The sequence below is a fragment of the Nicotiana tabacum genome, chromosome 1 (assembly GCF_000715075.1).
Source record: "Nicotiana tabacum cultivar K326 chromosome 1, ASM71507v2, whole genome shotgun sequence".
NCBI lineage: Eukaryota > Viridiplantae > Streptophyta > Magnoliopsida > Solanales > Solanaceae > Nicotiana > Nicotiana tabacum.
The window spans coordinates 8152947-8180695 of record NC_134080.1 but is presented as its reverse complement, the minus strand read 5'-3'; the positions used below and the strand labels follow the sequence as shown (position 1 = coordinate 8180695).

General features: G+C 36.8%; 3 protein-coding genes across 4 annotated transcripts; 2 read left to right on the top strand and 1 right to left on the bottom strand.

Moving 5' to 3' along the window:
- Positions 1-6070: 6070 nt before the first annotated feature.
- On the top strand, positions 6071-7870 carry LOC107780540 (protein ROH1A). The gene has a single exon (XM_016601096.2). The coding sequence runs from the start codon at positions 6426-6428 to the stop codon at positions 7644-7646; it is 1221 nt and encodes a 406-aa protein (XP_016456582.1). The 5' UTR covers positions 6071-6425; the 3' UTR covers positions 7647-7870.
- A 5960-nt stretch (positions 7871-13830) lies between these two features.
- LOC142161896 (uncharacterized) lies at positions 13831-15250 on the bottom strand. Its single transcript, XM_075217912.1, has 3 exons — positions 14659-15250; positions 14390-14589; positions 13831-13845 (listed from the first exon to the last, which is right to left on the bottom strand). Exons 1-3 carry the CDS (start codon positions 15161-15163, stop codon positions 13831-13833), a joined length of 720 nt encoding a protein of 239 aa, XP_075074013.1. The 5' UTR covers positions 15164-15250.
- A 3682-nt stretch (positions 15251-18932) lies between these two features.
- LOC107828222 (monodehydroascorbate reductase 5, mitochondrial-like) lies at positions 18933-27301 on the top strand. Of its 2 annotated transcripts, XM_016655506.2 has the most exons (17): positions 18933-19269; positions 19362-19533; positions 19652-19751; positions 20459-20536; positions 20654-20725; positions 20978-21096; positions 21354-21438; positions 21574-21663; positions 22078-22179; positions 22269-22358; positions 22486-22566; positions 23398-23469; positions 23545-23639; positions 23728-23816; positions 23918-23980; positions 24127-24167; positions 26756-27301. In XM_016655506.2, exons 1-17 carry the CDS (start codon positions 19260-19262, stop codon positions 26867-26869), a joined length of 1473 nt encoding a protein of 490 aa, XP_016510992.1. In that variant the 5' UTR covers positions 18933-19259; the 3' UTR covers positions 26870-27301.
- The last annotated feature ends 448 nt before the right edge of the window (positions 27302-27749 follow it).

Sequence of the window (27749 nt, the reverse complement as noted above, 5' to 3'; positions counted from 1 at the left end):
GCTCCAAAATTTTGACCAAGCCATTTTAAAGACATAATGGAAGAGTCATCATCATCTGGAGCTATGATAAAGCTTACTGCCACAAATTACACATTATGAAGACCTCGGATGGAAGATCTCCTCAGTTGTAAAGATTTGTTTGATCCCATAGAAGCAAAGGGTAGGAACCCCGATTCCACCAAAGAAGTAGAGTGGAAGAAATTAAACAGAAAAACTATCGGTCAAATTCAACAATGGATTGACGATAGCGTTTTTCATCATGTTGCACAAGAGACAAATGCGTATGCCCTCTGGGTGAAGTTAGAAGGGATGTATCAAGCCAAGACCGCTAGGAACAAAGCCTTGTTGATGAGGCGTTTGGTAAATTTGAAGTTAAAGCACGGAACTTCAGTTGCCGAGCATACCAGTGAGTTTCAGAGCTTGATAAATCAATTATCATCTGTTGACATGCCGCTCGGGGATGAGATGCAAGCCCTACTACTTCTTAGTTCTCTTCCTGATAGCTGGGAGATGCTGGTAGTCTCTCTCAATAATTCAGCTCCTAGTGGAAATCTGACCATGTCTATGGTTAAGGATGCCTTATTTAATGAAGAAGCCAGAAGAAAGGACATTGATCATGGTGAGTCGCATTCCCTTATTACAGAAAGAGGAAGACAACATGAAAGAAGTCAAGATAAGAGGATAGGCAGAAGCAAGAGTAGGGGAAAATCCACAGATGGTAGGAAGTCATCATATGCGTGCTACCACTGTGGAATAAAGGGCCATTTAAAGAAGAACTGCAGAAAATTACATAAGGAGAATGAGCAGTTGAAGCAGAAGGATGGAGATGCATTAGTCACTACCCACGGAGAGGTAGTCATTTGTTCCATCCAAGAAGAGACATGCCTTCACGTCTCAAGTCAAGAAGAAAACGAATAGGTGGTAGATACTACAGCATCATACCATGCCACATCCCGAAAAGATTTCTTCACAACATACAAAGCATGAGACTTTGGAGTAGTGAAAATGGGGAACACTTCTTCCTGTGAGATAGTTGGAATTGGTGATATCAAAATACAAACAAATATCGGGAGTACAATGATATTGAAGGATGTCCGTCATGTGCCAGATCTTCGTCTAAACCTAATATCAGGTATAGCTCTTGACAAACAGGGCTATGAAAGTTATTTCGGAAAAGGCACATGGAAATTACTGAAAGGGGTTATGATTCTCGCTCGAGGACATATTTGTGGCAACTTATATAAAACTCATGTGAAGGTATGTTCAGACAGCCTCAATGTTATGGAAAAAGAGGCGTCTCAAAACCTGTGGCACCAGAGACTCGGTCACATGAGTGAAAAGGGGATATCAATTCTAACAAAAAAGCAGCTTATCAGAATGGACAAGAATGCTGCTTTAGACCCTTGTAATCATTGCTTATTCGGAAAGCAACATAGAGTCTCTTTTACATTTTCTTCAACCAGAAAATCAGAGTTACTCAGCCTGGTATACTCTGATATTTGTGGTCCCATGGAGGAGAAGTCACTTGGCGGCAATAGGTATTTTCTGACTTTCATTGATGATGCTTCTCGAAAGGTGTGGGTGTACTTCTTAAAGACAAAGGACCAGGCTTTTGATTATTTCAAGATATTTCATGCCATGGTAGAGCGTGAAATGGGAAAGAAATTAAAATGCCTTCGCTCAGATAATGGAGGCGAGTATACTTCCAAGGAGTTCGATTCCTATTGCAAGAAACAAGGGATTCGACATGAAAAGGCGGTCCCACGCACCCCACAACACAATGGAGTAGCCGAGAGAATGAACCGGACAATTATGGAAAGAGTCAGAAGTATGATCAGTATGGCAAAGCTGCCTAAGCCATTCTGGGGAGAAGCTGTTCGCGCCGCCTGCTACCTAATCAACCGGTCACCATCAGCCCCGTTGAATTTTGAGGTTCCAGAGAAAATATGGTCTGGTAAGAATCCCTCATATTCTCACTTAAGGGTATTCGGTTGTTTAGCACATGCACATGTATCCAAGGAGCTCAGGAAGAAGCTTGATGGTAGAACTATACCATGTATCTTCATAGGCTATGGAGATGAAGAATTTGGGTATAGATTATGGGATCCAATACAGAAGATGGTGATCAGAAGTAGGGATGTTGTATTCCACGAAAACCAGACAATTGAAGACATTGAAAAGCCCACAATGTCTTATGAAAGAGGTTCCAGTGCCCAAAAAGTTGGTCCAGATCCACTACCATTGCAGTTTGACACAAATAGCATGGGGGAGCATGAAGCAGTACCAGAAGCAGAACAGGAGGATGTTTGGCAGGGGGAGGCACAAACCCTTCAGGAAACTACAGAACCATCACAGGGGAACGATGACGGTACACCTCCTGAAGCTAATAATCAACAACCTCGTCGATCTGAACGAGGTCAGATTCCATCAACTCGATACCCAGAAACCGAGTATATTCTACTTTCTGAAGATGGAGAACCAGAGAATTTCCATGAAGCTATATCTCATAAGGATAAAGAAAAATGGCAGCAAGCAATGACCGAAGAGATGAACTCTTTACAGAAAAACAACACTTATGAGATTGTGAAACTTCCACAAGGAAAAAAGGTACTGAAGAGTAAATGGGTATTCAAGCTCAAGAAAGATGGTAGAGGAAAGGTGGTGAAACACAAAGCCCGGTTAGTAGTCAAAGGATTCCTACAAAAAAAGGGAATTGACTTTGATGAAATATTTTCACCAGTTGTAAAATTGACTTCAATTCGCATCATCCTTGGATTGGTAGCCAGTTTGAATTTGGAGCTTGAACAAATGGATGTCAAGACAACATTTCTTCATGGTGATCTAAATGAAGAAATCTATATGGAGCAGCCGGAAGGTTTTGAGGTTTCAGGAAAAGAAAACCTCGTCTATAAGCTTACGAAAAGTTTATATGGCCTAAAGCAAACACCGAGGCAGTGGTACAAAAAGTTTGACTCATTTATGGTAAGTCAAGGATATAAAAGGACTGTTGCAGATCAGTGTGTTTACATTCAGAGATTTTCGGATGGCAATTTTGTTGTACTTCTACTTTATGTAGACGACATGTTGATCGTCGGACAAGATGCAACAAAAATTAGATAGTTGAAGAAAGAACTCTCTAAGTCCTTTGAAATGAAAGACTTAGGTCCAACTCAGCATATTTTGGGATTGCAGATAACTCGATATAGGAGAAACAAGAAGTTATGGTTATCTCAAGAAAATTATATTGAACAGGTGATCAAACGGTTCAATATGAGTAATGCCAAATCGGTAGGTGCCCCTTTGGCAAATCACTTCAAGTTGAGCAAGAGTTTGTGCCCCTCATCCAAGAAAGAGATTGAGGAGATGTCTACAATTCCATATTCTTCAGCAGTTGGAAGTCTGATGTATGTCATGGTTTGCACGAGGCCAGATATCGCACATGCGGTAGGTGTGGTAAGTCTTTTTCTTTCTAACCCTGGAAAGAAACATTGGGAGGCAGTTAAGTGGATTCTCAGGTATCTTAAAGGTACTTCAAAATCAAGTCTGTGCTTTGGGGGAGCTGATCCAGTTTTGGAAGGCTATACAGATTCAGATATGGCCGGAGATCCTGATGGAAGAAAATCAACCTCAGGATATGTTTATACTTTTGCAGGTGGAGCTGTGTCATGGCAGTCAAGATTGCATAAGTGTGTTGCACTATCCACAACTGAAGCAGAATATATTGCTGTAGTGGAAGCTGGAAAAGAAATGTTGTGGCTAAAGCAGTTTCTCCAAGAACTAGGGATAAATCAAACAGAGTATAAGATACATTGTGATAGTCAAAGTGCAATCGATTTAAGCAAAAACTCAATGTATCATTCTCGGACAAAGCACATCGACATTCGCTATCACTGGATACGCGAGGTGATGGATTAACAACTGTTGAAACTAGTGAAAATCCATACGAAGGAGAATCCAGTAGACATGTTAACAAAGGTGGTCACTCAAGAAAAGTTAGAGCTGTGCAGAGACATAGTTGGAATAACTTTCAAATAGTAGCTGTGTTGGAATGCAGCTGAAGGGGGAGAATTGATAAGTTCAGCTGCTGCCAACTACCAATTCTAGAAGCCCACCATTGTTGAAGCCACCAACCCATTCTAGAAGCCACCATTGTTGAAGCCTCCATTGTTGAATGAAGAATTCAACCACCAACTACCTTCTTTAACGCTATAAATAGAGCCTTATGTTTTACACAGAAAGATCAATCCAGAGAGATTGAAATACAATCCAGGAAGAGATTGTGAGAACAAAAAGAGAGTTTGGTGAGGTTTTTTTTTGTAGAGAGAAATTATTGGTGTAAATTCTCTGTAATTCTATTCTTGTGAAATAAAGTTGTTTTTCCTCCCAAATAATCTTCATATTGATCCGAGAATCACAACATCATCTGTATGCATATCACATACACGTATATACTAGGGTTGTTCATTTAGATCGGATATTCAAAATCCGAACCGATCCGTCCAATTTCAGATTTTGGTGTAGGTTTTCGGATTATGTTTATTAAAATTTCGAATATTCGGATCGGATTCGGATTGGTATAATTGTAACCCGATCCGAAATCCGAAAGTATTAGGGCATGTATAATTACTAAACTTTAATTTCGGATAGTGAGTACTTCTTTTACATTTTTCTCCAAGTTATTGCCTTTACAATCACTGGATTTAGCTATATTGACACCATAGTACTCTCATAATTGCATAAATATGAATTTTTCTTACTGTATTGCCTCTTTTACAAAGAAATATATATATGAGTTTGCAACTTTGAGGCATATTGATGGCTTGTGGTTAATGTAGAGTCCACACTACCCTTATTGTTTTCCATAACTCTAGACCTTAGTTGCTGGTTATTGTTATTGCATGTCATCTATTTTATGGTTTTTAAGATGCTGTCACTATTTCTATGGTTATGTTGACGATACTGATGAATTGTCTTTTTTCTTTTATTCCCATCTTTCTAAGCCGAGGGTCTATCGAAAACAGTCTCTCTGCTCTATCGAGGTAGGAGTAAGTTCTGCGTACACACTACCCTCCCCAGACCTCCCTTAGTGGGACTTTACTGGGGGTTTATTATTGTTGTTGTTGTACTTTGAGGCATAATAATCCGATCCGAAATCTGAAATATTGATCCGATTCAAATTTTAAAATCCCGATATTAATTCGGATCGAAATCGGATTGTATTTTGTAGAATCTAAAATCTGAATCCGAAATGTGCTAAATCCAATTCGATCCGACCCATACACAACCCTAGTGTATACACACCAACTAATTGTTAGTCTGCACATGAAATATCATGATTTTTTGTAGCTACATTTCCTCTTACTACAGAAAACAACAATTCATATAATTATATATTCGAAGTCCATAAAAACTAACAAGGCAAAGACAAATGGAGTTTGTTGCCTAGCTTATTGTCCTTTGCTTATCGAATTTGCGATCATCATTTTGAAACCTTTTAGAAGTACTTAGTTTTTGTTAATTCAAATCCTTATTTCTAGATAAAAAGGCTTTTTATTATAAGGTTTCTAGAGTTGTCATCTTACTTTAACACGTTCACTTGTATAGAATAGAATTATGAAACGAAAGGACAACTAATATTACCGTCATCTCATTTTATGTAATGATATTTAATTTAATTAAATAGAGTGGTATATATACTTTATTAAAAAAAAATTGTAAGCTTTTTCGGAGCCACCTATTTCAGTTGAAAACTTTATCAATTTGCTAATGATAAAAGTACAAATGAACTTGGGTGTCGTTTGGTAAGATATATTACCGAAATACTATATTTATTAACTTTGATATTATTAATCTCTTGTTTGATACTGTTTTTTAACACCATATTCAGTACATAGCAAAATATAGCATTAACAATAACATAATTTTTAAAAGATGAATAAACATGTATAAAGACAATACTATCCTTTCAAATTAAATCATTTCCAATGCTTTTCGGATGTAAAAATAAATTTTATTTTTGAAAAATTGTGCAATGCATGTTATTTTTAATACATCAAACTAAACAGTATTAATCACAACATTACTAATACACCCTATTCAGTACTATTTTTATACACATTAATAAAGGACGCCTTATAAGTGACAAGAAAATAAAATTCAGGGTTAAAGTGCACAACCCCAAAATCTTGAAGGGACCTAACAAACAATTTCAGTGGATAGAATAAACTACCAAGTCAGCAAGAAACGGTCTTAACTCTTCATATCCGACAAATAGAAATGGCCACAACCATCCAATTTTCCAACTCCCTTATATTAACTTCCATTTGCTTGACCATTTCTTCAAAATTTCTCTATCATCACTCTCTCCTTCAATTCTCCCCAAAAACAAACACACAACTGAAAAAAATTCTTCGTCGGAAACAACCATGCCGATGACGGATAATCAAGGATCATTCCTTAATCGGATAAGCATTCGCCGGAATCAAGTTTCCAATATGGAAAACAATCATGAACAAGACATCGAAGACCTTGAACTTTTCCAAAAACATGTCGCTGATCGATTTTCCGATCTTTTACCAAACGATCCTCCATCTACCACAGATTCTCCAGCAATAGATCAATCACCTCTGTTCTCAATTTCATGGTTTCGTAAATTGCTCGATGTTTTCCTATGTTGTGAGGCTGAATTTAAAGCCCTTGTTTTAATTGGACGTGATCCTGTTCAATTTTCGAAACCTCCATTGGACCGTCTTGTTCCTGATATTTTAGAACGTTCGATCAAGTCTCTTGATATTTGTAACGCTGTGACGCACGGGTTAGAACTCGTGCATCACTGGCAAAAGCTAGCTCAAATCGCTGTTACAGCGTTTGAGCAAAAGCCAATGGGAGACGGACAAGTAAGACGAGCCAAAAAGGCGTTGAACACGTTGCTTACGTCGATGATGTTAGATGATAAGGAGAATAATTATCACGCAAAAGCTGCTGAGCGCACGTGGTCATTTGGCAGGCGTAGCGGCGGTGGTGGTGGTGGTGCTGGGAATATTAATAAAGATAGAACTAATGGAACTTTTCGTTCTATGTCATGGTCCGTGGCAAAATCGTGGTCCGCTTCGAAACAGATTCAGGCTATGGCCTCCAATCTCGTTGCGCCACGTGGCGGTGAGCCGACGGGACTGGCGGTCCCGATTTATGCTATGGGCACGATTTTCGTGTTCGTGATGTGGGCCCTAGTGGCGGCGATTCCGTGTCAGGAACGGACAGGTCTGTTAACACATCTTCCATTGCCGAGGAATTTGAATTGGGGACAGGCTTTGATTGCGCTGCAAGATAAAATCGCAGAGGAATGGAAGAAAAAGGAGAAAAAGGGAACGACTGGGTTATTAGATGAAATGCAGAAAATGGAGAAAGTGGCACAGAATTTGGTGGATTTCGCCGAAAATTTTCAGTTTCCGGCAGAGGAGGAGAAGCTGGAAGAGGTGGCGGAGCAGGTGGCGGAGATGGCGGAGATATGCCGGAAAATGGAGGAAGGGCTAACGCCGTTACAGCAACAGATTAGGGAAGTGTTTCACAGGATTGTAAGGAGCAGAGCTGAAGTCCTTGATGTTCTTGATCAAATTGGTAAAATGTCACCACCAGTTCCATATTGACTTTAAAAAAAAGATTCAATTTTTACAATTTCCAACTGGGGATTGGAATTAGTTTATTTTGTTATTGCTTTTTTGTTTTGTTCTCTGCTGTTTACAGAGGAAAAATCTCTGTTTGCAAAAGGCTGACAAATTTTTGTGATAATTTCGTATACTATAATTCAAGTTTTTATTTGTTTCATTTTGTAAAAAGAAATGAATAGTAGATTGATTGTTTAGCATTAATATGACCATTGAGCTCTATCAATTTGTTTTAGGCCGCGGAAGATCGTGTATTAACTAGTACACAATCAAAATAAGAAAAACTAAACAAGGAAAAAATTCAAGACATAAATAATACAAAGTGTATAAGGAAGCTACTGGGATGGTTGATTCCCCACAAGAATACATATGGGGTTTTTAAACTTTTAGCCGCGTCAGAAACTATTTACATTCCGTAGTCGAAAAAGTGTGTACGAATTTTGTATATAACATGCAAAATGTAAATATATGCAAAAAATATACAGTCAAACCTCTCTATAACAGCCTCGTTTATTCTGAATATCTTTAGATGTTATAGCGAAGTGCTGTTATAGAAAACATATATTATAACATAACATGAAAATTGGTTCCGGAAAAGTTTGACTTTTACAGTGAAATGTTGTTATATATGAATACTGTTATAGAGAGGTCTGACTGTAGTATATTTTTTCGGTATTATTTTGAAAGCTATTATACCGTCCTTTTCCCAATAAAAATATTGTGCTCACCGACTAAGTCATTAATAATAACTATTCCTGACAATAACCAATTTTAGAAATTTGAGAGCGAGAGGAAAAGGATGACATATTAGAAAGAATTTCCAACTACAGCAATTACAACCATCCACTAAACCTTATTTATCACCCTAATTAGTGTGCACATATTAAAAATAGCAGTGCAATGCATCTTGTGATAATTAATTCTACACAAGACGAGCAAAACAAAGAAAAGATGAAAAAGCTCAATAATCTGGATGTTTAATAAAAAAATGGATAAGAAATAATGAATCTAGTCGTAGGAAAATGTTTAAAAGGCATGTGTTTTCGTAGTCCCTTTTTTGCAGGTAAGAGTTCATAATCAAAGTAGCTAGAACAATTTGTAAACAATTTGTTGATTTAGACTTTAATCAAGATATCAAGAAAAGTCAATCAAACAAGAATATAAGAAAGCCAGAAAAGAGAAGTAGCAACTAGTAAACTATATAAAGAACAATAGAGGTTTCGACTTATAATGTCACCTTGATAAAAAACTATAACTAACCGACTATTATAACATGTTAAATAATACGAATGGCCTATAAAATTTTATAGTGTACGGTATATTACTTAATCTTTGGACTAATAATTCTATCAAACTACCACAAAATCGGCGGGAAGGGATGAGATTGGGAAGAATTACAAAATATATTTTGTTGGACGAGCGAAAAAAGTCTCATATAAGAGATATTATAGCAATACTCATTAAATAATCCAGACCCAATAATCCATCTTCGTGTCGCTAAAAAAAGTTAAAAGTCATGAACCAGCAGAAAGTTTTCTTCGTAACGTTAATAAATTATATTTCTGCTAGTTCCTGATTCAACGAACAAATTAATTGGTCCCATTTAAGTTCTAACAATAAATAATATACGCCTGCTGGCTGCTAGTTCATAATTCAAAGGGGCATGCAAAACAGTCGGTCCCATTAAAATCTAAAACTAATGTTTCGTGAGAAGTTTACTTGACTGGTATTCATTGTTTAATCAGCTCCTAAACTTTGCAGATTGAGACACTTCTAAAATAATATTATTGTTCTCTTTTGTTTCTTGATAATGTATTAGTCAATATATGATATTGTGAACGTTATTCAGTTAAAACAAAATTCAGGAAACTGTTAGAAGAATAATGAAATATATAAAATAGTAAAGAATCAGAAATATTCCGAGTCCACAATTTTCTTGTGCGTCCTTAAGGAATTTTAATCCCCTCACACGTTGCCAAGGTAATGGATTAAATCCTCTCAGGATAAAACGGAATAAACCTTCCTGCAACGGTGGCAATACAAACTGCAGGATACCAACGAACTCAAAGAACGGAGCAAAATCACACTTACGAATTTGAGAGAGAGAGTGCGAATTAGGATGCAGTATATTCAGAAAGAAAGAAGTTGTAGAGTCTTTTTTGTATCTGGAAGATGCAGCCTTGCCTCATAATTTATAGGCAAATATCAGAAGAGGTGTCTGGAAAGGTGCCTTTTCAGAAAATACGCGGCATGCCGCGGTTCTACCGCGATCGCGGCCGAACCGCGGCCAGAGAGCTTCTCTGAATCTGACTGCCGCGATTCTACCGCGGTCGCGGCAGAACCGCGGCCAGTGAGGCCCTCTGAACGTTCAGCAGTGATTTGGCATTTAATTAATTATTAAATAATTAAATAAATTTTGTCCAAAAATAATCTTATCGATCGATTTTCCAAATCCGAAGCCGAAGCCGAAGCCGAGCCGAGCGAGCGACGACGACGGCGCGAGGGTTCATTCTCTTCAACTCCTTTTAAGAGCTTTAAGAAGTGAATCTATATATAAGCACATAAATGTGATTGTCCCTCACCAATGAGGGACAAAATGCAAGACAAAAGTTCACTTCTTCAAATTTTTATTTTCCCTCCATTTCCAATTCACACTTCTTCCAAATCCGAATCCGAAGCCGAAGCCGAAGCCGAAGCCGAAGCCGAAGCCGAAGCCGAAGCCGAAGCCGAGCCGAGCGAGCGACGACGACGGCGCAAGGGTTCATTCTCTTCAACTCCTTTTAAGAGCTTTAAGAAGTGAATCTATATATAAGCACATAAATGTGATTGTCCCTCACCAATGAGGGACAAAGTGCAAGACAAAAGTTCACTTCTTCAAATTTTCATTTTCCCTCCATTTTATTTCCCTCCATTTCCAATTCACACTTCTTCTCTTTTAAAGCCCAATGGCTTAAAGTCCAACAATCCCCCACATGAATGGGAATGGCTGTATCAAGAAAGATCATAGATGAAAGCTATGTGATTTTGCAAGTAAGGATTAATTGCATCTGGATAAGTAGGTTTCCCTTTGAACTTTCCGTAGTGAACATATGTTGGATATACTCGGTCAATCGGTAGATTTGATATCTTCGAACTTTTAGTGTATACCTAGACAGCCATATGTCACACAACCAACCCTTAACCATCTTTTGGTTCTCATTGTTGTGTTCGTTTTAGCCATGAACACCGCCCGGTATCATAAGTGCGTAGAGAATTGGCCTTACAGAATTCTCATTGAAGTGGCTTCTTCTTCACACTTACATAGGTGATTCCTAAACGTGTAATCCTTTAGATTGACATTATTTGATAAATACCTCATCAAACTTAGGTAATCATTAAAGAACGTGTAAAGTTCTATCCTTGTTACTGAACATTGTCTTCATCACGAGAATGGACCAAAGATTTTGTTTTGACAATGTTGAACCGGTCAATCACAACTTTGTTTGAGCTCCTTGAACCTAGATCTCGGAACATCCAAAATTTTAGGTAGAGTTACCGCCATGTTGACTTGTCCTCGGCCATAGTCCCATTCCCTTAGATGATTTCTCAACTCCCTCTCTAGTTAAGCCTTTTGTAAGTGGATCCGCAACATTATCCTTTGATCTTACATAATCAATAGTGATAATTCCACTAGAAAGTAGTTGTCTAACGGTATTATGTCTTCGTCGTATATGACGAGACTTTCCGTTATACATAACGCTCCATGCCCGTCCTATTGCATCCTCACTATCGCAATGTATGCAAATAGGAGCCAAAGGTTTTGGCCAGAATGGAATGTCTTCTAAAAAATTCCGAAGCCATTCAGCTTCTTCACCGGCTTTATCCAATACTATAAACTCTGATTCCATTGTAGAGCGAGCGATACATGTCTGTTTGGAAGACTTCCAAGATACTGCTCCTCCACCAACAGTAAACACGTATCCACTTGTGGACTTTGTTTCTGATGAGCCGGTTATCCAATTAGCATCACTATATCCTTCAATAACCGCAGGATAGTTATTGTAGTGCAAAGCGTAGTCTTGGGTATACTCCAAATATCCCAGAACTCGTTTCATAGCCACCCAGTGATGCTTGTTGGGATTACTTGTGAATCGACTAAGTTTACTTATTGCACAAGCTATATCAGGTCGGGTACAGTTCATGATGTACATTAGACTTCCCAACACACGAGCATACTCCAATTGAGACATACTTTTGCCTTTATTCTTCATAAGATGATGGTAAAGTCAATTGGAGTCCTTGCACTTCTAAATTCCAAGTGTTTGAATTTTTCAAGTACCATTTTCACGTAATGTGATTGAGACAAAGCTAGACCTTGAGGAGTCCTCTGGATTTTAATTCCTAGAATTACATCGGCAACTCCTAAGTCTTTCATATCAAACTTACTAATAAGCATACGCTTAGTAGCTTGAATGTCGGCAATGTCTTTGCTCATTATTAGCATATCATCAACATATAAGCAAACAATGACTACATGATTTTGAACGTTCTTAATGTAAACACACTTATCACATTCATTAATCTTAAAACCATTTGACAACATTGTTTGGTCAAATTTCGCATACCATTGTTTGGGTGCTTGTTTACACACCTTCTTTTCTTTTTCCGGAACCACAAACCCTTCAGATTGGTTCATGTAAATTTCTTCCTCAAGATCACCATTTAAGAAGGCTGTTTTTACATCCATTTGATGGATTTGAAGACCATACAAGGCGGCTAACGCTATTAGCATCCGAATAGATGTAATTCTTGTTACCGGCGAGTATGTGTCAAAATAGTCAAGACCTTCTCGTTGTCTAAATCCTTTGACAACAAGTCTTGCCTTGTATTTGTCAATAGTACCATCGTCTTTCATTTTCTTCTTGAAAATCCATTTAGAACCCAACGTTTTATTACCCGGAGGAAGATCAGCCAACTCCCAGGTATGGTTGCTCAATATGGATTCTATTTCACTATTGACAGCTTCTTTCCAATATTGTACTTCTGAGGAAGACATTGCTTCCTTGAAGGTACGAGGCTCATTTTCTAACAGAAAAGTCAGAAAATCTGGACCGAATGAAGTAGATATCCTTTGACGTTTACTTCTTCTTGGATTTTCTTCATTAGACATACCATATGTTATTTCCTCCTGAGGTCGTTTTGACTTTTGGCAGGTCACTTCACTTTCCTTTTTATACAGATAAATAGTTTCAAAGAATTCAGCATTATCTGATTCTATTATCGTATTAATGTGAATCTCAGGATTTTCTGACTTATGAACCAGAAAACGATATGCCTTGCTATTGGTTACATATCCAATAAACACTCAATCAACCGTTTTTGGACCTATCTTAACTCTTTTAGGTTTAGGAACTTGTACCTTAGCTAAACACCCCCACACTTTGAAGTATTTCAAGCTAGGCTTCCTTCCTTTCCACTTTTCATAAGGAATGGACTGTGTTTTACTATGAGGTACACGATTGATTATCCGGTTAGCTGTAAGTATAGCTTCCCCCACAAGTTCGGTGGTAAGCCAGAACTTATTAGCAATGCATTCATCATCTCCTTCAATGTTCGATTCTTCCTCTCCGCAATTCCATTAGATTGTGGAGAGTAAGGGGCAGTTGTTTGGTGAATAATGCCATTTTCCAAACAAATTTCTTCAAAAGGAGATTCATATTCGCCACCCCTATCACTTCTTATCATTTTGATTTTTTTGTTTAGTTGCGTTTCAACTTCACTCTTGTATTGCTTGAAAGCATTAATTGCCTCATCTTTACTATTAAGTAAATAAACATAGCAGTATCTCGTGCTATCGTCAATAAATTAATAAAATACTTTTTCCCACCGCGAGATGGTGTTGACTTCATGTCGCAAATATCTGTGTGAATTAAGTCTAAAGGACTTGAATTCCTTTCAACGGACTTATAAGGATGCTTAACATACTTTGATTCCACACATATTTGACATTTGGAATTAATGCAATCAAATTTTGGCAATACTTCTAGATTTATCATCTTCCGCAATGTTTTGAAGTTTACGTGACCTAAACGCGAATGCCATAAAGTGTTTGACTCAAGTAAGTAAGAAGAAATATTCAATTTATTGATAGGAACTGCTATTACATTTAGCTTAAAAAGGCCCTCATTTAGGTAACCTTTTCCTACATATACATCGTTCTTACTAAGTACAACACTATTAGAAACAAAAATACATTTGAATCCATTCTTGACAAGAAGTGAGGTAGACACAAGATTCTTGCGAATTTCTGGAACATGGAGGACTTGATTTAGAGTCACTATTTTTCCCGACGTCATCTTCAACGCAATCTTGCCAACTCCTTCAATTTTGGCCGTAGATGAATTTCCCATGAAGATTGTCTCGTCGGGTCCTGCGGGGGCATAAGAAGAAAATAACTCCTTGTTAGCACAAACATGGCGGGTGGCTCCAGAATCTATCCACCATTCTTTTGGATTTCCTACCAAATTGCATTCAGACAACATGGCACATAAGTCTTCCATTTCATCTTCAACCATGTTAGCTTGATTCTTTTTCTTCTTATCATTCTTGGGCGCACGACAATCCACGGCCTTATGCCCAGATCTTCCACAGTTGTGGCAATTACCCTTGAACGTTTTCCTGCTTGGGTAATTCTTTGGTCCGGAAGCCTTCTTCCTCTTCTTATTTTGTGGCGCCTCCTCAACAACGTTTGCCCCCATTATTGTCGAGTTTCCACGTGACTTCTTTTCAGCATTTTTGTTGTCTTCTTCTATCCTCAGACGAACAATCAAGTCTTCTAGTGTCATCTCCTTCCGCTTGTGTTTAAGATGGTTCTTAAAATCCTTCCACAACGGAGGTAACTTTTCAATGAAAGCAGCGACTTGAAAGGCCTCATTTATGACCATACCTTCAATAATAAATTCATAATTAATAATAAGATAAATCTTATTAATAAAATTATTGATTCGGGTCATACCTTCAGCAAGGAGGTCATGCACAATGACTTGTAATTCTTGGACTTGAGTTATGACGGACCTAGTGTCAATCATCTTGAAATCCAAAAACCTTGCAGCCACGAACTTCTTAAGTCCGGCATCCTCAGTCTTGTACTTCTTCTCTAGTGCATTCCATAATGCTTTTGAAGTTTCCATGACACTATAGACATTGTACAAGCCATCTTCCAAACAACTCAATATGTAGTTTTTGCACAAGAAATCAGAATGTTTCCATGCTTCAGTTACAACAAGTCGTTCATCATCCGGAGTATTATCAGCCATGACCGGAGGATCCTCCTTGATGAAACGTTGCAAACTCAACGTAGTAAGATAGAAGAGCATCTTCATTTGCCAACGTTTGAAGTCAATCCCGGAAAACTTTCCGGGTTTTTCTGCCGGTGCCATAGCATGAGCAGGAGTAGAACGGCTTGTAACAGCAGCAACCGTTCCCGCAACACTTCCATTAGTTTGGTTTTCATTCGTCATATTTCTGTAAAGTTGAAAACAATACAGAACTTGTTAATCAGTGAAGTTTTTGATATCTTCAAACTGAATACCAAACCAACCATACAACACGTAATAATGGTGAAGTTTTTATATACTTCAAACCCGTACGTTTATTATTCCGACAAAGTTTTTATGTACTTTAAACCAGACAGAAACAATTATAGGAGTAGAAAGCAACAAGGCTTTAGTCTCCAACAAAGTATAAAGAAAATAATTTAATAATCAACACAGAAACGTTAGTAAAAATTAAAATTCCTTAAGCTTGTGAACGTTACTGAGTTAAAACAAAATCAGGAAACTATTAGAAGAATAATGAAATATATAAAATAGTAAAGAATCAGAAATATTCCGAGTCCACAATTTTCTTGTGCGTCCTTAAGGAATTTTAATCCCCTCACACGTTGCCAAGGTAATGGATTAAATCCTCCCAGGATAAAACGGAATAAACCTTCCTGCAACAGTGGCAATACAAACTGCAGGATACCAACGAACTCAAAGAACAGAGCAAAATCACACTTACGAATTTGAGAGAGAGAGACTGCGAATTAGGATGCAGTATATTCAGAAAGAAAGAAGTTGTAGAGTCTTTTTCGTATCTGGAAGATGCAGCCTTGCCTCATAATTTATAGGCAAATATCAGAAGAGGTGTCTGGAAAGGTGCCTTTTTAGAAAATACGCGGCCAGAGAGCTTCTCTGAATCTGACTGCCGCGATTCTACCGCGGTCGCGGCAGAACCGCGGCCAGTGAGGCCCTTTGAACGTTCAGCAGTGATTTGGCATTTAATTAATTATTAAATAATTAAATAAATTTTGTCCAAAAATAATCTTATCGATCGATTTGACAAAGCCGAAGCCGAAGCCGAAGCCGAGCCGAGCGAGCGACGACGACGGCGCGAGGGTTCATTCTCTTCAACTCCTTTTAAGAGCTTTAAGAAGTGAATCTATATATAAGCACATAAATGTGATTGTCCCTCACCAATGAGGGACAAAGTGCAAGACAAAAGTTCACTTCTTCAAATTTTCATTTTCCCTCCATTTTATTTCCCTCCATTTCCAATTCACACTTCTTCTCTTTTAAAGCCCAATGGCTTAAAGTCCAACAGAATAAAGTCTTAACAACTCATTATTTTCAATAACATCGACGCACTGTAATATTTTGCTCAAAAAGGCTATAGATTATTAATGACATGATTAATAGCCTGTTTGGCCAAGTTGGAGAAATCAACTTATTTTAAGAAGTGCTTTTTTCAAAAGTGCTTTTGGAGAGAAACAGTTTGTGTTTGCCTAATCAGTCTGAAAAGCACTTTTGAGAAATAATTTGTGTTTGGCCAAGTTTTTTAGAAAGTGCTTTTAAGTGTTAAATTACGAATAAGGACATGAATAGATTTACTTAATAATTAATATTATAAGTAAATAAATAATATCAAAATTTTGTTATTACATGCAATAATTAAAAAAATTCATTTTATTTAAGTAAAATATGAAAATAAAATTAAAAAGTACTTAATTCTTTTAATATAAGTTAAATATATTAAAATTCCTTCAACAAATATAAAAGCATTCACCCCTAAAGTCACTATATATTAGAATGTTTTCCTAAAAATAAGAAGAAATATTTATAAATTAATATCCTAAGTATTAGGTTTAAGGGTTATTTTGGTATATACTATATTTTGTTAAGGGTATTTTAGGTAAGAAGAAAAGTCAAAACTGCTTCTGCTTCTGCTGTTGGAAAGAAACTACTTTTTTCTGCTTCTCTGAAACTGTTTCTGTTTCTTTCCAAAAGCACTTTTTTCTCAAATAAGCTTGGCCAAACACCTCAAATTAGGGAAAAAAGTGCTTTTGGGAAAAAAATACTTTTTTTCTGTTGAGAAACTTGGCCAAACAGACTATAAATGCTAGTAATGGTACTTTACTGCTTTATGACTGTATTCATTGCTTGTTTTTGCAGCGGTAACCAAGAGAAACCTTTTTCTAGTCTTGCTCCAGATCATGCAATTTCTTCAACATAACCTTCTACAAACTTGAACAAGTCTCTGGGCTTTTGGTGTCAGCAGAAATGATACCAAGCAGCCACTCCGAAAGACTGCTATTTAGGAATTAATCAGTGCGTCCTGAATTTCAGTTTTTTAGTTTAATTTTCCGAGATAAAAATGTCTTGAATTGTCCTTAAGTTAAGATTTTTAGTTTAAAATTTCACGACAAAATAAGTACTGGATAATCTCTAAATAGCATCTCTGAAAATGACTATCTATGCACTTGCGTTTTATCTCCGTTTCACTGCTTCGGTCCAGGCCCAAGCAGCCAGACCCCTTTCAGGCATATTTGTTTGTGTTCTAAGAGGCATTTGCATCTATACCCGATTTTTGTGTCACATTTTAACTTGTGCCAGCTTTGCAAAAAAAATTGCAAGTGTACCTGTTTTTTTGCATAACTTCAGCAAACGGGCTGAAGTAGCAAAGGCAATCACGCAAAACTTTAGCATTCTAGTAGACAGACCTAAGTTCAGCTCTAGAGCTAAAATTTTTGTTTTATAACTGGCGAGTTTTTGTTTTATAACTGGCGAACTTCAGCTCTAGAGCTGAAGTTTTTGTAACTGGCGAACTTAAGCTCTAGAGCTGAAGTTTTTGTTTTGTAACTGACGAAGAGCTGAAGTTCATTGTTCTTGTGGCAGCAACACCATTTTCATTATCGACGTCATCGTTAAACACATGAGTAAGCGTTACGAAGCATTTCTGTGTCACTGTCATCTTTGTCAATCTTACTTACAAGTAACACTGCAATTAATGCTCAAAAATTTAATTTTTGGAATTAAGGTTTCCAACTCATTGTTGTGCAATAAGAAACAAAATGTGATAATGATGCTGGGTGTATTTCTGTGACAAATACATCTATGTGATTCCATTCTAATTGAATGGGTAAAAAAAAAGAGAAGCAGATAGCAAAAAATTGAGCAATGAAGATGAAAGAAGTCAAGCCTTTCACGGGCTAGACGCTAGTGTTCAATAATTGAGATAGTGACCTTTTTCTCTCTAGTCCGGTGATGGTGATGGAGAAGGAGGAGGAGAAAGGGGGCTGAAGTTGTTTAAAAAGTGGGTACAAGTTAAAAGTTTTTAAAAAATGAGTATAAGTTAAATGGGGACGACCAAATAGTGTGCCCCGTGCAATTTTTACGTTCTAAGTCCATCCCTTGCACCAATATTATAACTTTATATGCAACAATCCGGTGGAATCCCATAAGTAGGGTCTGGGGAGGGTAATGTATACGCAGACCTTACTCCATGAACGAATTTAGGGGGGTGGAAGGATGTTTTTTTTACGATATTACTTTGTAATAGCATCATAATATACTAATTAAGATATGCCTAGTATAATATACTAATTGATGCTCTTAAGCATACTTCACAATGATAGCTTACATTTTCTTTATATAATAATGAGTAGTGTTAAAGAAGAGCTCTATTTTACTATGCCGATTAAACACGCTGATCCCCTCCTCGCCCTACACTAAGGAAACGCCGAACATAAGTGCAGTAGAGTTTCGGTCGCTAAAACTAATTACATTCAAAAGTATATATAAATATGCATATTATATATAGATATATAAAAATATATATTTTATCAGCTATTATTTTCAAAAGAGACTAAAATATACATTTTTCATAGATTTTTATATTATTAGTGCGATTTAACTTATAACAGCGGGTTAATTATTATTTATTTAGTTGTAATAGGCATGTAAGATATAATATAGGCATTTTTGACGGAGATTGTAAATTAGAATATGAATGAAAACCCATCTTTTTTCAAAAGATTAGCTCGCACAAAAGATTAGTTCGCACCCATTTCTGGCATCTGCGTTTATCATCTTCAACACTGACGCAATTTCAGAAAGATAAGCGTCTCTTCTGTGCTACCTACGAGTCAATCACGACTTTTCTCTATTGTCGCGACGTTTCGGCCATCTCTAGAGTCAGAACTAGGGAGCAATAGAGCCAATTGGCACCAATAATTAATCAGTACATGTCAATATTAAATTATTAATTTCAGATCAGTGTTTCACACTTTTTATCCCTATGTCTTCAGGTATTAACTTCATCTCTTCCTTTCATCACTTCAAAATATCTCTCTCTGAATCCTAAAATTTCAGCTCTTTTTATTTTCATTTATTATTGTAGTTGCAGTTCAAAGATTAATGGCGACCATGCCCAATACGATGTCGTTTAAGCAAGGTCTTTCACTCTGGTGTCCTCAATCAGCTTCGTTAAATCGATTTCCTCGGATTTCTTCTAGAAGTTTCCGGAGAAGTTACGTTGCGGCGGCTTCTTCGTTTGCTAATGAGAATCGAGAGTGAGTTTCATTGTCGAGTTCCACTTTTGAGCAGATAAATGATACTCTGGTGTTTGATTTTTTTTTTTTTTTTAAATGTGTGAATAATTTGGTGAATTTGAAATTTGGATGATTGTAGGTATGTAGTAGTTGGAGGAGGAAACTCAGCTGGATATGCAGCTAAAACTTTTGTTGAACATGGACAAGCTAATGGAAAGCTCTGCATTGTGACCAAAGAGGTAATTTTGGTTGAGTAGTTTCTATCTCCGAGTAATTATATACTAACAAAGTATTAAGTTTAAGTGTTTAGTACATTTATATTTTGTTGAGGAAATTTGTATGTTAGTTTAGAGATAACAAAAACAACTACAACTACAACAACAACAACAACTATACCTCAATCCAAAAAAGGTTGCGGTCGCTTAATGAATCCTCACTGTCCATGCTACTCCATTAGCTTTTTTGTGTAATTATTTATTAAAGTTTCAAACTTTGCTGGCCAATGGTATTTAAAATTTGTGCCTCTAGGGCTTTGGTTCAACGTCAAAGTAGCACGATGCACATACAAGGAGTTTGAAACCTTGCTATGGACCAACGTTGGTATTGGAGCCCATAGTGTTAGCGAAACCCTAATTGTTTTTTTTCTTGGTGCTTAAAATACAAATTATTGAGTAAGGAAAAGGATCCAAATGGAGCGGACTGGATATAAAGGTTTTATGTAGCCGGCCTAAATTAGTTTGAGACTGAGACATAAAAGTTGTTTTTGATACTTTGTGATGATTATTCATATGAATCATATTTAGATAGTTGTGTCTTTTCAGCAATTTATTGTAGTTGAAGATGTATAAAGGAATCTAATTGGTTGGATGCCTGTAATGTTAGATTTAAGGTTTGTTACTTTGCTCCTGTTGGTTTGTTTTGAAATATTTTCCTTTTTGTTGTGCAGCCATATGCACCATATGAACGTCCAGCATTAACTAAAGCATATTTGTTTCCAACAGACAAAAAGCCAGCACGTTTACCGGTGAGCTTTGGTTTTGTTTTATTTAGCATGCTTTGGAAACATTTGTAGCTTCTCTGTCATTGTCAATACCAAATTTCAGCATTTGATGAGGAATACCATGTAACTCTGTTTTTTTAGGGCTTTCATACTTGCGTTGGCTCTGGTGGTGAGAGGCAAACTCCCGATTGGTACAACGAACAAGGGATAGAGGTACTGCAATTTTGTATATTGTGTTGCCACTTGTACAAGTCTGATGTAATTGTGATTCTTTTTTTTTGGTTTGCTCAAAAGAAAGCAAGGTAAATTGATTGAAGATTTGAGAATATATGTACTAGTTAGGAATTTTAGGAGAATTTGAGAGGAAACATGATCTCATTTTGTTCTTATTTTATTCTATTATTCAGCTCCAGCATTCTAAATGTCAGGTAAGTCTAATTGAAGATAAATGTTTACCTTTTGCAGATGTTATATGAAGATCCTGTAACAGGAATTGATATAGAAAAGCAAACTCTGACGACAAATTCAGGAAAGCTTCTCAAGTATGGCACCCTTATAATCGCAACCGGATGTACGGCATCCAGGTGACCTTGCTTGCTATACTAGAGTGCTGCTTATCCGAACCTGTTAATTATAGAGGAGAGATCAGAATTTACACTCATCCAGTTGCGCCTTGGTCCAATCAGAAAATGGACCAGGAAAAGATTTTTTCCCCTTGAATAAACATCATATCCTCCATCTGCTGTATTATTTTATTGCTGTAATTTGTATCAACTGATATGCCCTACAATCCTGGTTAAACTACCAGATGTTTAATCATTTAGTGATTAATCGATTTCAGATTTCCTGAGAAGATTGGAGGAAGTTTGCCGGGGGTTCACTATATTCGGGATGTGGCTGATGCTGATTCATTAATTTCCTCACTGGTAAGATCGTGCTCATTTCTATGCTTATAAATGGTCTTTTAAAATTTAAAGATACATCCCATAACTTTTGAATATGGATGGTCTTCTGGAGTTATATGAATGATAATATTCCTAATTTATGTTGTTTTATTTTAGGGGAAAGCAAAAAAGCTTGTGGTTGTTGGTGGTGGCTATATAGGAATGGAAGTTGCTGCAGCTGCTGTGGCCTGGAAACTTGATACAACTGTGAGTTCTCTTTACTACTTCTTTTCACTTTCTTAAATAAGAAATGCTGTTTGTGAGAAATAAATAAGAAACATTAATTCATGAACCATGATTACCTCTTTCTTTCGTGAAAACTAATTTGGTAGAAAAATTACCATAGAACTATAGAAGCAAAACCTGTTGATGACAATATAAGGAATAATAACATGTGAAGTTCCGAAAGTTATGTTTTTTCTACAAGTCAAAAGAAGTCTGTGTTCCTTTCTTGTACTAATAAGTCCTCTGTTCAAAGAGTATCTGAAGCATAATATCCCAGCTTATTACCTTACAAATGAAGCATTTTATTTTTCTTATTCCTCTGAAGTTTAAAACTTGCCTGCATTTGAATGTGGTACCAGTATACTCCTGCTTTCACTAACTTTGTTGGGAACATAGATAATTTTCCCAGAAGAGCATCTTTTGCCAAGATTGTTCACTCCTTCTCTTGCCCAAAAGTATGAGCAACTCTACCAAGACAACGGCGTCAAATTCGTCAAGGTCTCCTCCTTTCTCCTTTCTAGTTCTGATAGTCTACCTCCTTTCTCAACCAATTTTATAATCTTCTAAATGAATTTATCTTTTCCCAGGGTGCTAAGATAAAACATCTAGAATCTGGTCCAGATGGCCGGGTAGTTGCAGTTAAGCTTGAAGACGGATCAAGTATAGAGACAGACACGGTACAACAACGATTACTAATGTTCTATCAAGTTCTTATTTCACGGAGGATTGGAGTACCTCGTATGATTGTGCAGATAAAGAAGTTGAAGAGCTCAAATCATTTGCATATCCTTTATGAATTTGCAGGTCGTTATTGGTATTGGAGCAAAACCTGCTGTCAGTCCATTTGACGTGGTTGGCTTAAACAGCACTGTTGGTGGAATTGCGGTTAGCACTCTATTTATATCTTTGCTAGGATTGTTCAAATTGGGGACCCCCCAAATATAGTTAGTATTTATGGCTAAACCACTCTCCTAACTGCAAATTGGTCATGGTCTTAATCTTCCACCAAGACATGATATGCTATAAGTTGAAATGGTGAATCAACGAATCAAAATAATTCTTACCTTAAAGTTAAATCTTAATGTATGTTCTTGCATGTTTTTTCTTCATCTGTAAGTTTCTGTGAAGTACATCAGTCTTACTGTCTACAAGAAGTCTTAACTACATCTGAAGTAGGCATAGTCTAGTACATCAGAAGGTAGGCAGTGAAATTTGCTGCTCTTCCATGAGACGAAACTATTCATCTTCAGAGCAAATTGCTCCAACTCGTACTTGACCTATGGTTTTGTTGAAAATGCACGCATGTAATTTTTTTGAATTTGTCTGTTTACTCTGATTAGTTAAAAAAGAAAAAATAAAGAAAAAGAGGCAAAAGAAACTTCCCTTTTCCAAAGAAGTCTTTCAGTTTCTCTCAATTGAAAGGTGAGAAGATTGTATATGGTTTATTACTCCTGATCATCAGAGCTCTTTCGTTGTTTGACAATGGCAGTACGTAGTAAGACCAATGAAGAAATTGGTTCCAGAATTAAAAAGAGGATCTTTTACGCGTGTCCAGATGATATTAACTCTTCTGTAACTTCAGTCCTTCTAATGTTGTTTCTGGGCAAAATTGAGAAATCTGAAGAGAATGAGGGTGCTTCTTTCTGTTAACATACCTTCAGAAAGTAAGGGCTTGATTGTTCCTAGTAATGATTACACTTTAATTTTTAAATTTAGGTGGACGGCCAGTTCCGTACAAGCATACCTGGAATCTTTGCCATTGGAGATGTTGCAGCATTTCCATTGAAGGTTAGATCTTCTGACTAACTTTATACATTTTTCTATTATTTTTGTGTAATGAGTTGACTGATGCTAACCATGCAGATATACAACCGAATTGCACGGGTGGAGCACGTTGACCATGCTCGTAAATCTGCACAACATTGTATTAAATCATTGCTAACTGCACATACGCACACGTAAGTTAATCAAAGTTCAGTTCATAATCTAGGATAAGCTTCTTTTCAATTGAATCTTCCTAAATATTGTATTGTTTGCTGAATGCAGGTATGACTATTTACCATACTTCTACTCTAGGGTTTTTGAATATGAAGGAAGCCCTAGGAAAGTTTGGTGGCAATTCTTTGGGGACAGCGGTAAACATATTTTTGCTGCTTTTTTTGATCATTTCCAAATTGTTATACTTCATGTATGAATAATTCCATAGCTGGTATTGATTCTACCATCTTTTGATCAGTTGGGGAGACCGTTGAAGTTGGGAATTTTGATCCAAAGGTTGCAACATTTTGGATCGACTCTGGTATGCACTTATTCCTTCTTTTTGGGCGTGTCTGGTTGTGTAGGTTTATTTTTCTTTCCCTGTATCTTTTTAAGTTGTACTTCAAAAAGGTGATACTAATAGGTACAGGGCAAAAGAAGAGTGATATAAACATACATCTTTTGCAGGTAAGTTGAAGGGGGTTCTTCTTGAAAGTGGGAGTCCTGAGGTATGCACTCTTCGAAGGATCTCATGTCAAATTTTGCAGTTATCTATAGTTATCTATATGTATTGCAAGCTGCATAAATGTCTAAAGAGCCATCAGTTATTTTCCTTTTGCCTCACTCTTGACCTTTAATACTGTTACTCTAAAAAACCTAGCAAGGAAAGAAAAAGAAAAAGAAAAAGAAAAAGAAAGGTGACTTGTGGGGGAAGCGTCTGTGTTTAATTTTCTCTCCAAGAAAGTGATCATTTGTGCCATACCAAAATTTTCTGGGCGGTAAAGTGAGTACCTCTAAAATCGATGTCGATAAAATTTAAAGTATGAGTTTTCACCTTTTGATTGGGCGGTAAAGTGAGTACCTCTAAAATCGATGTCGATAGAATTTAAAGTATGAGAAATATGAAAATATTTTATAGCAATCAGAAATTTAAGCTAATTCACTCACAAGTGTGCTTATGTATGTGTCATATGCATAATGGATTATATATGTCACTGCTAATCACATTGCTCTGTATTACATAGTGTAAAGATTGCTGTGGTTTCCTACCATAGCCATCACTTGCATCTACAAAAGTTTTCCTCTGCTTTTGCTTAGTATGCTTTAGGATTCTGTGAATATTTTTTTTCCTTAGTGACATAACGGTCATTCTTATGATCACTTATATGCTACTTAAACCACATAACAGTACTAGTCACTTATCTTTTCCTGAATATGGAATTTGGGTTCAAATATACTCGTACCAGGATATAAATACTTTGTCCGGGGAAGGAGTCATACATGTGCTCACTAGTTGAAGGAAGCTCAGGAAAAATTAGGGAAGTTCAATGGTAGAGTTGATGGCAAAATACATAAGTTACTCCCTGAACTATGAGACCAAATCCCTGTTACACACTTTCTGATGACGAAAATAATCTTACACACTCAACCTTTCGAAAGTGTGTCTAATACACACCTTCTTTGACCAAGTAAATTTCACGCAAAAGGAGCGTGTGAAAAGGTCATAAATGAGAATCTGCAACATTATTTGAACGGTGTAGATTTGAATTAATTGATCCAACGGTTTAAATAATTCTTCTTCTTTTTATCCTTTTCTACCATTTACTATTTCACACAAAATACAAAAAAAACAAACTTAAAACACTAATACCTTCGTCCCCAACCCCTCTTCCAGCAAACTGGACCAATTGGACGACTTGAGCAAAATTGTGATTTCTATTTGCCGTGGTCTTTTACATCTCCACCTGTGATGTTCTCCAATGCCATGGAATTTACAGTAAAACCCTCCTTTTTTACGTCTTTTGCTTGTCGAAAATGGAGTTTTGCTTACTCCGGCCGGTGGGAAGTTTGGATATCTCGCCAAGAATATGTTTATGAGTATTTTCCTGTGGGTTCTATCTGCCATGGCTGCTGAGATTTAAAGGAGGAGCAATTGCACATTTCTATAAAATTAAAAGCAAGCTTAACAGAATCAACAATCAAAGAATTCTAACTAGTAGCTTCTTTAGCACCAGCACCACTGACATTAGGAGACCCATCCATGAAGTACCAAATCAAAAGCTCTGGGTCCATTTTCAGCCATTATTATTATATTCACTTAATAGTAGCATGACATTTAGGGGTTGTAATTGAAGAAGAAAGAATGGTAGAAATGGTGAGGGAAAGGGATGGGTGGGGTGGGGAGGATAAGAGATGTATGGGTCGAGTGGGGCAGTAAATAAGGGTTAAGTTTAAAACGAGTGGGTTGGGTTTAATAATTATAAACAGACTAAATTCAAACGCGTGCATTACACTGGTATACGTTTTACTTGTACTGGTTAAAGAAGGTGTGTATTAGACACACTTTTGAAAGGTTGAGTGTGTAAGATTATTTTCGCTGTCCGAAAGTGTGTAACAGGGATTTGGTCCATAGTTCAGGGGCAACTTATGTATTTTGCCTAGAGTTGATAGTTAATTTCAACTGGCAGGAGTTCTAAAATGAAATATTTAGATTCTGTTACTGCACAGACGAATAATGTTTTGGGGGACTGCTTAGATGTCAAAAGCTCAAAAGACTTGGTTTGTTCTATCATGGTATTAGCTTTGAATTAAATGCTCAGCTCCTGCAATAGATAAAATCATACTATAGTAACATAAAGGCTTCGTCACATGAACGTTACATCATGAAGCACTTGCATCTCCGCCAAAAACCACTGCGCCCTCCTTCCTTCCTGAAACAGCTTGCAAACATGAGAAGTGCATCGAGCAACTTTATTTTTCCTAGAAGTTCATTGGTCTTCTGAACTATTGCACAACGAACAATATGGTATAAATGTTCTTCTCATTTATAGTGTCTGTATTGTTATTCCATGCTTATTAGATGACCTTTCTGAAAGAGAAATGAATTTAAGTTTGTCTCCTACCTAAAAAGGCAGGATTTTGCTTAATTTCTCTCCTATTACTGCTGCCTGCCTCTTTAATCTAGAATCTCATCATTCAGTGAAACTTGATTGCCTTAGTCTTATGGTATCTAAAAATTTATAACTGGATTGCATGTTTCTACTGTTGGCTGGAAAATATATGATGTGAAACTGATAGTTCTCAACGATAATTTCAGGAATTCCAACTGCTTCCAAAACTTGCACGGAATCAGCCTACCGTTGACAAAAGCAAACTTCAAAATGCATCCTCAGTGGAAGAGGCATTAGAAATCGCTCAGTCTTCCTTATAGACTGAAGCAGCTGTTTAGTGATAACCACCCATTATGACGTTCTTAATAACTTTTTGTCCAGATAACCATTTTCCCATGCCTCCAATATATAGTAGTATGAACCTACCAATTTGGCTATCTCCCCAGGCTGTTATTATATATGAGAGAGTAAGAGAAAGAGAGCGGCATACTGAAAAAAGGAATAAATACTTGTTACGCCCCATCATCCATTTCATGGATAATCGTTCTCCGGCAATGCTTGCCCCGGGTTGCAGCGAGCTTGTTGTTTATTCTGAGTATATTATATTTGATAATAAGAATGTCATAGGTAAATTGAAATTGTCTTCCGTCTTATTAATTCCGCGGATAACTTAAAGTTCTATGCTTTCACATTGATATTCAAGTGCCTCGAGAAGGCTCCATGATCAAAATTTTTGATTTGATTTCTTTGCTTATGATTCCTCAGTCATTCTACTGTAACGCTTCTAGCTATGATATTGTCTGCACAGTTGTCCTTCAGACAAGCTTAAAGAGTTTCGCGAACTAACAAAAGTTAGATTATGACGAATTTCATCAAGTAATAAATATAGGTCACTTGTATTACTGACCTAACTAATTTAAGATTGAGACAGAGAGAATGGACATGTTCTACATTAATAACTTCTTTACTAACAAATTTTGTCTACTTTTTAGATCCGTTCTAGCAATATTAGTAAATAGTTTCTTGAATTGTCTTTTTAATTGATGTTATATACTTGTCATCAGCAGAGAGAAAGCCTCACTCCAGTTGATGTCTGGCAAAATTCCAAATCTCTGGAACTTATTTAAGACGTTTCTTGTGAAACCTACGCATGGGAATTAGCCCCAAGTTTTTTTTTGAAATAACCCATATAATGTTTGG

Excerpts from the sequence above, each read along its gene's own strand:
- LOC107780540 (XM_016601096.2), top strand. The coding sequence starts at position 6,426 with ATGCCGATGACGGATAATCAAGGATCATTCCTTAATCGGATAAGCATT.
- LOC142161896 (XM_075217912.1), bottom strand. The coding sequence starts at position 15,163 with ATGACGAATGAAAACCAAACTAATGGAAGTGTTGCGGGAACGGTTGCT. Across the intron at positions 14,590-14,658 it reads GCATGACCTCCTTGCTGAAG|GTATGGTCATAAATGAGGCC; the intron begins GTATGACCCGAA and ends TTATTATTGAAG.
- LOC107828222 (XM_016655506.2), top strand. Across the intron at positions 20,537-20,653 it reads AAAAGCCAGCACGTTTACCG|GGCTTTCATACTTGCGTTGG; the intron begins GTGAGCTTTGGT and ends CTGTTTTTTTAG. Across the intron at positions 22,359-22,485 it reads CAAGTATAGAGACAGACACG|GTCGTTATTGGTATTGGAGC; the intron begins GTACAACAACGA and ends ATGAATTTGCAG.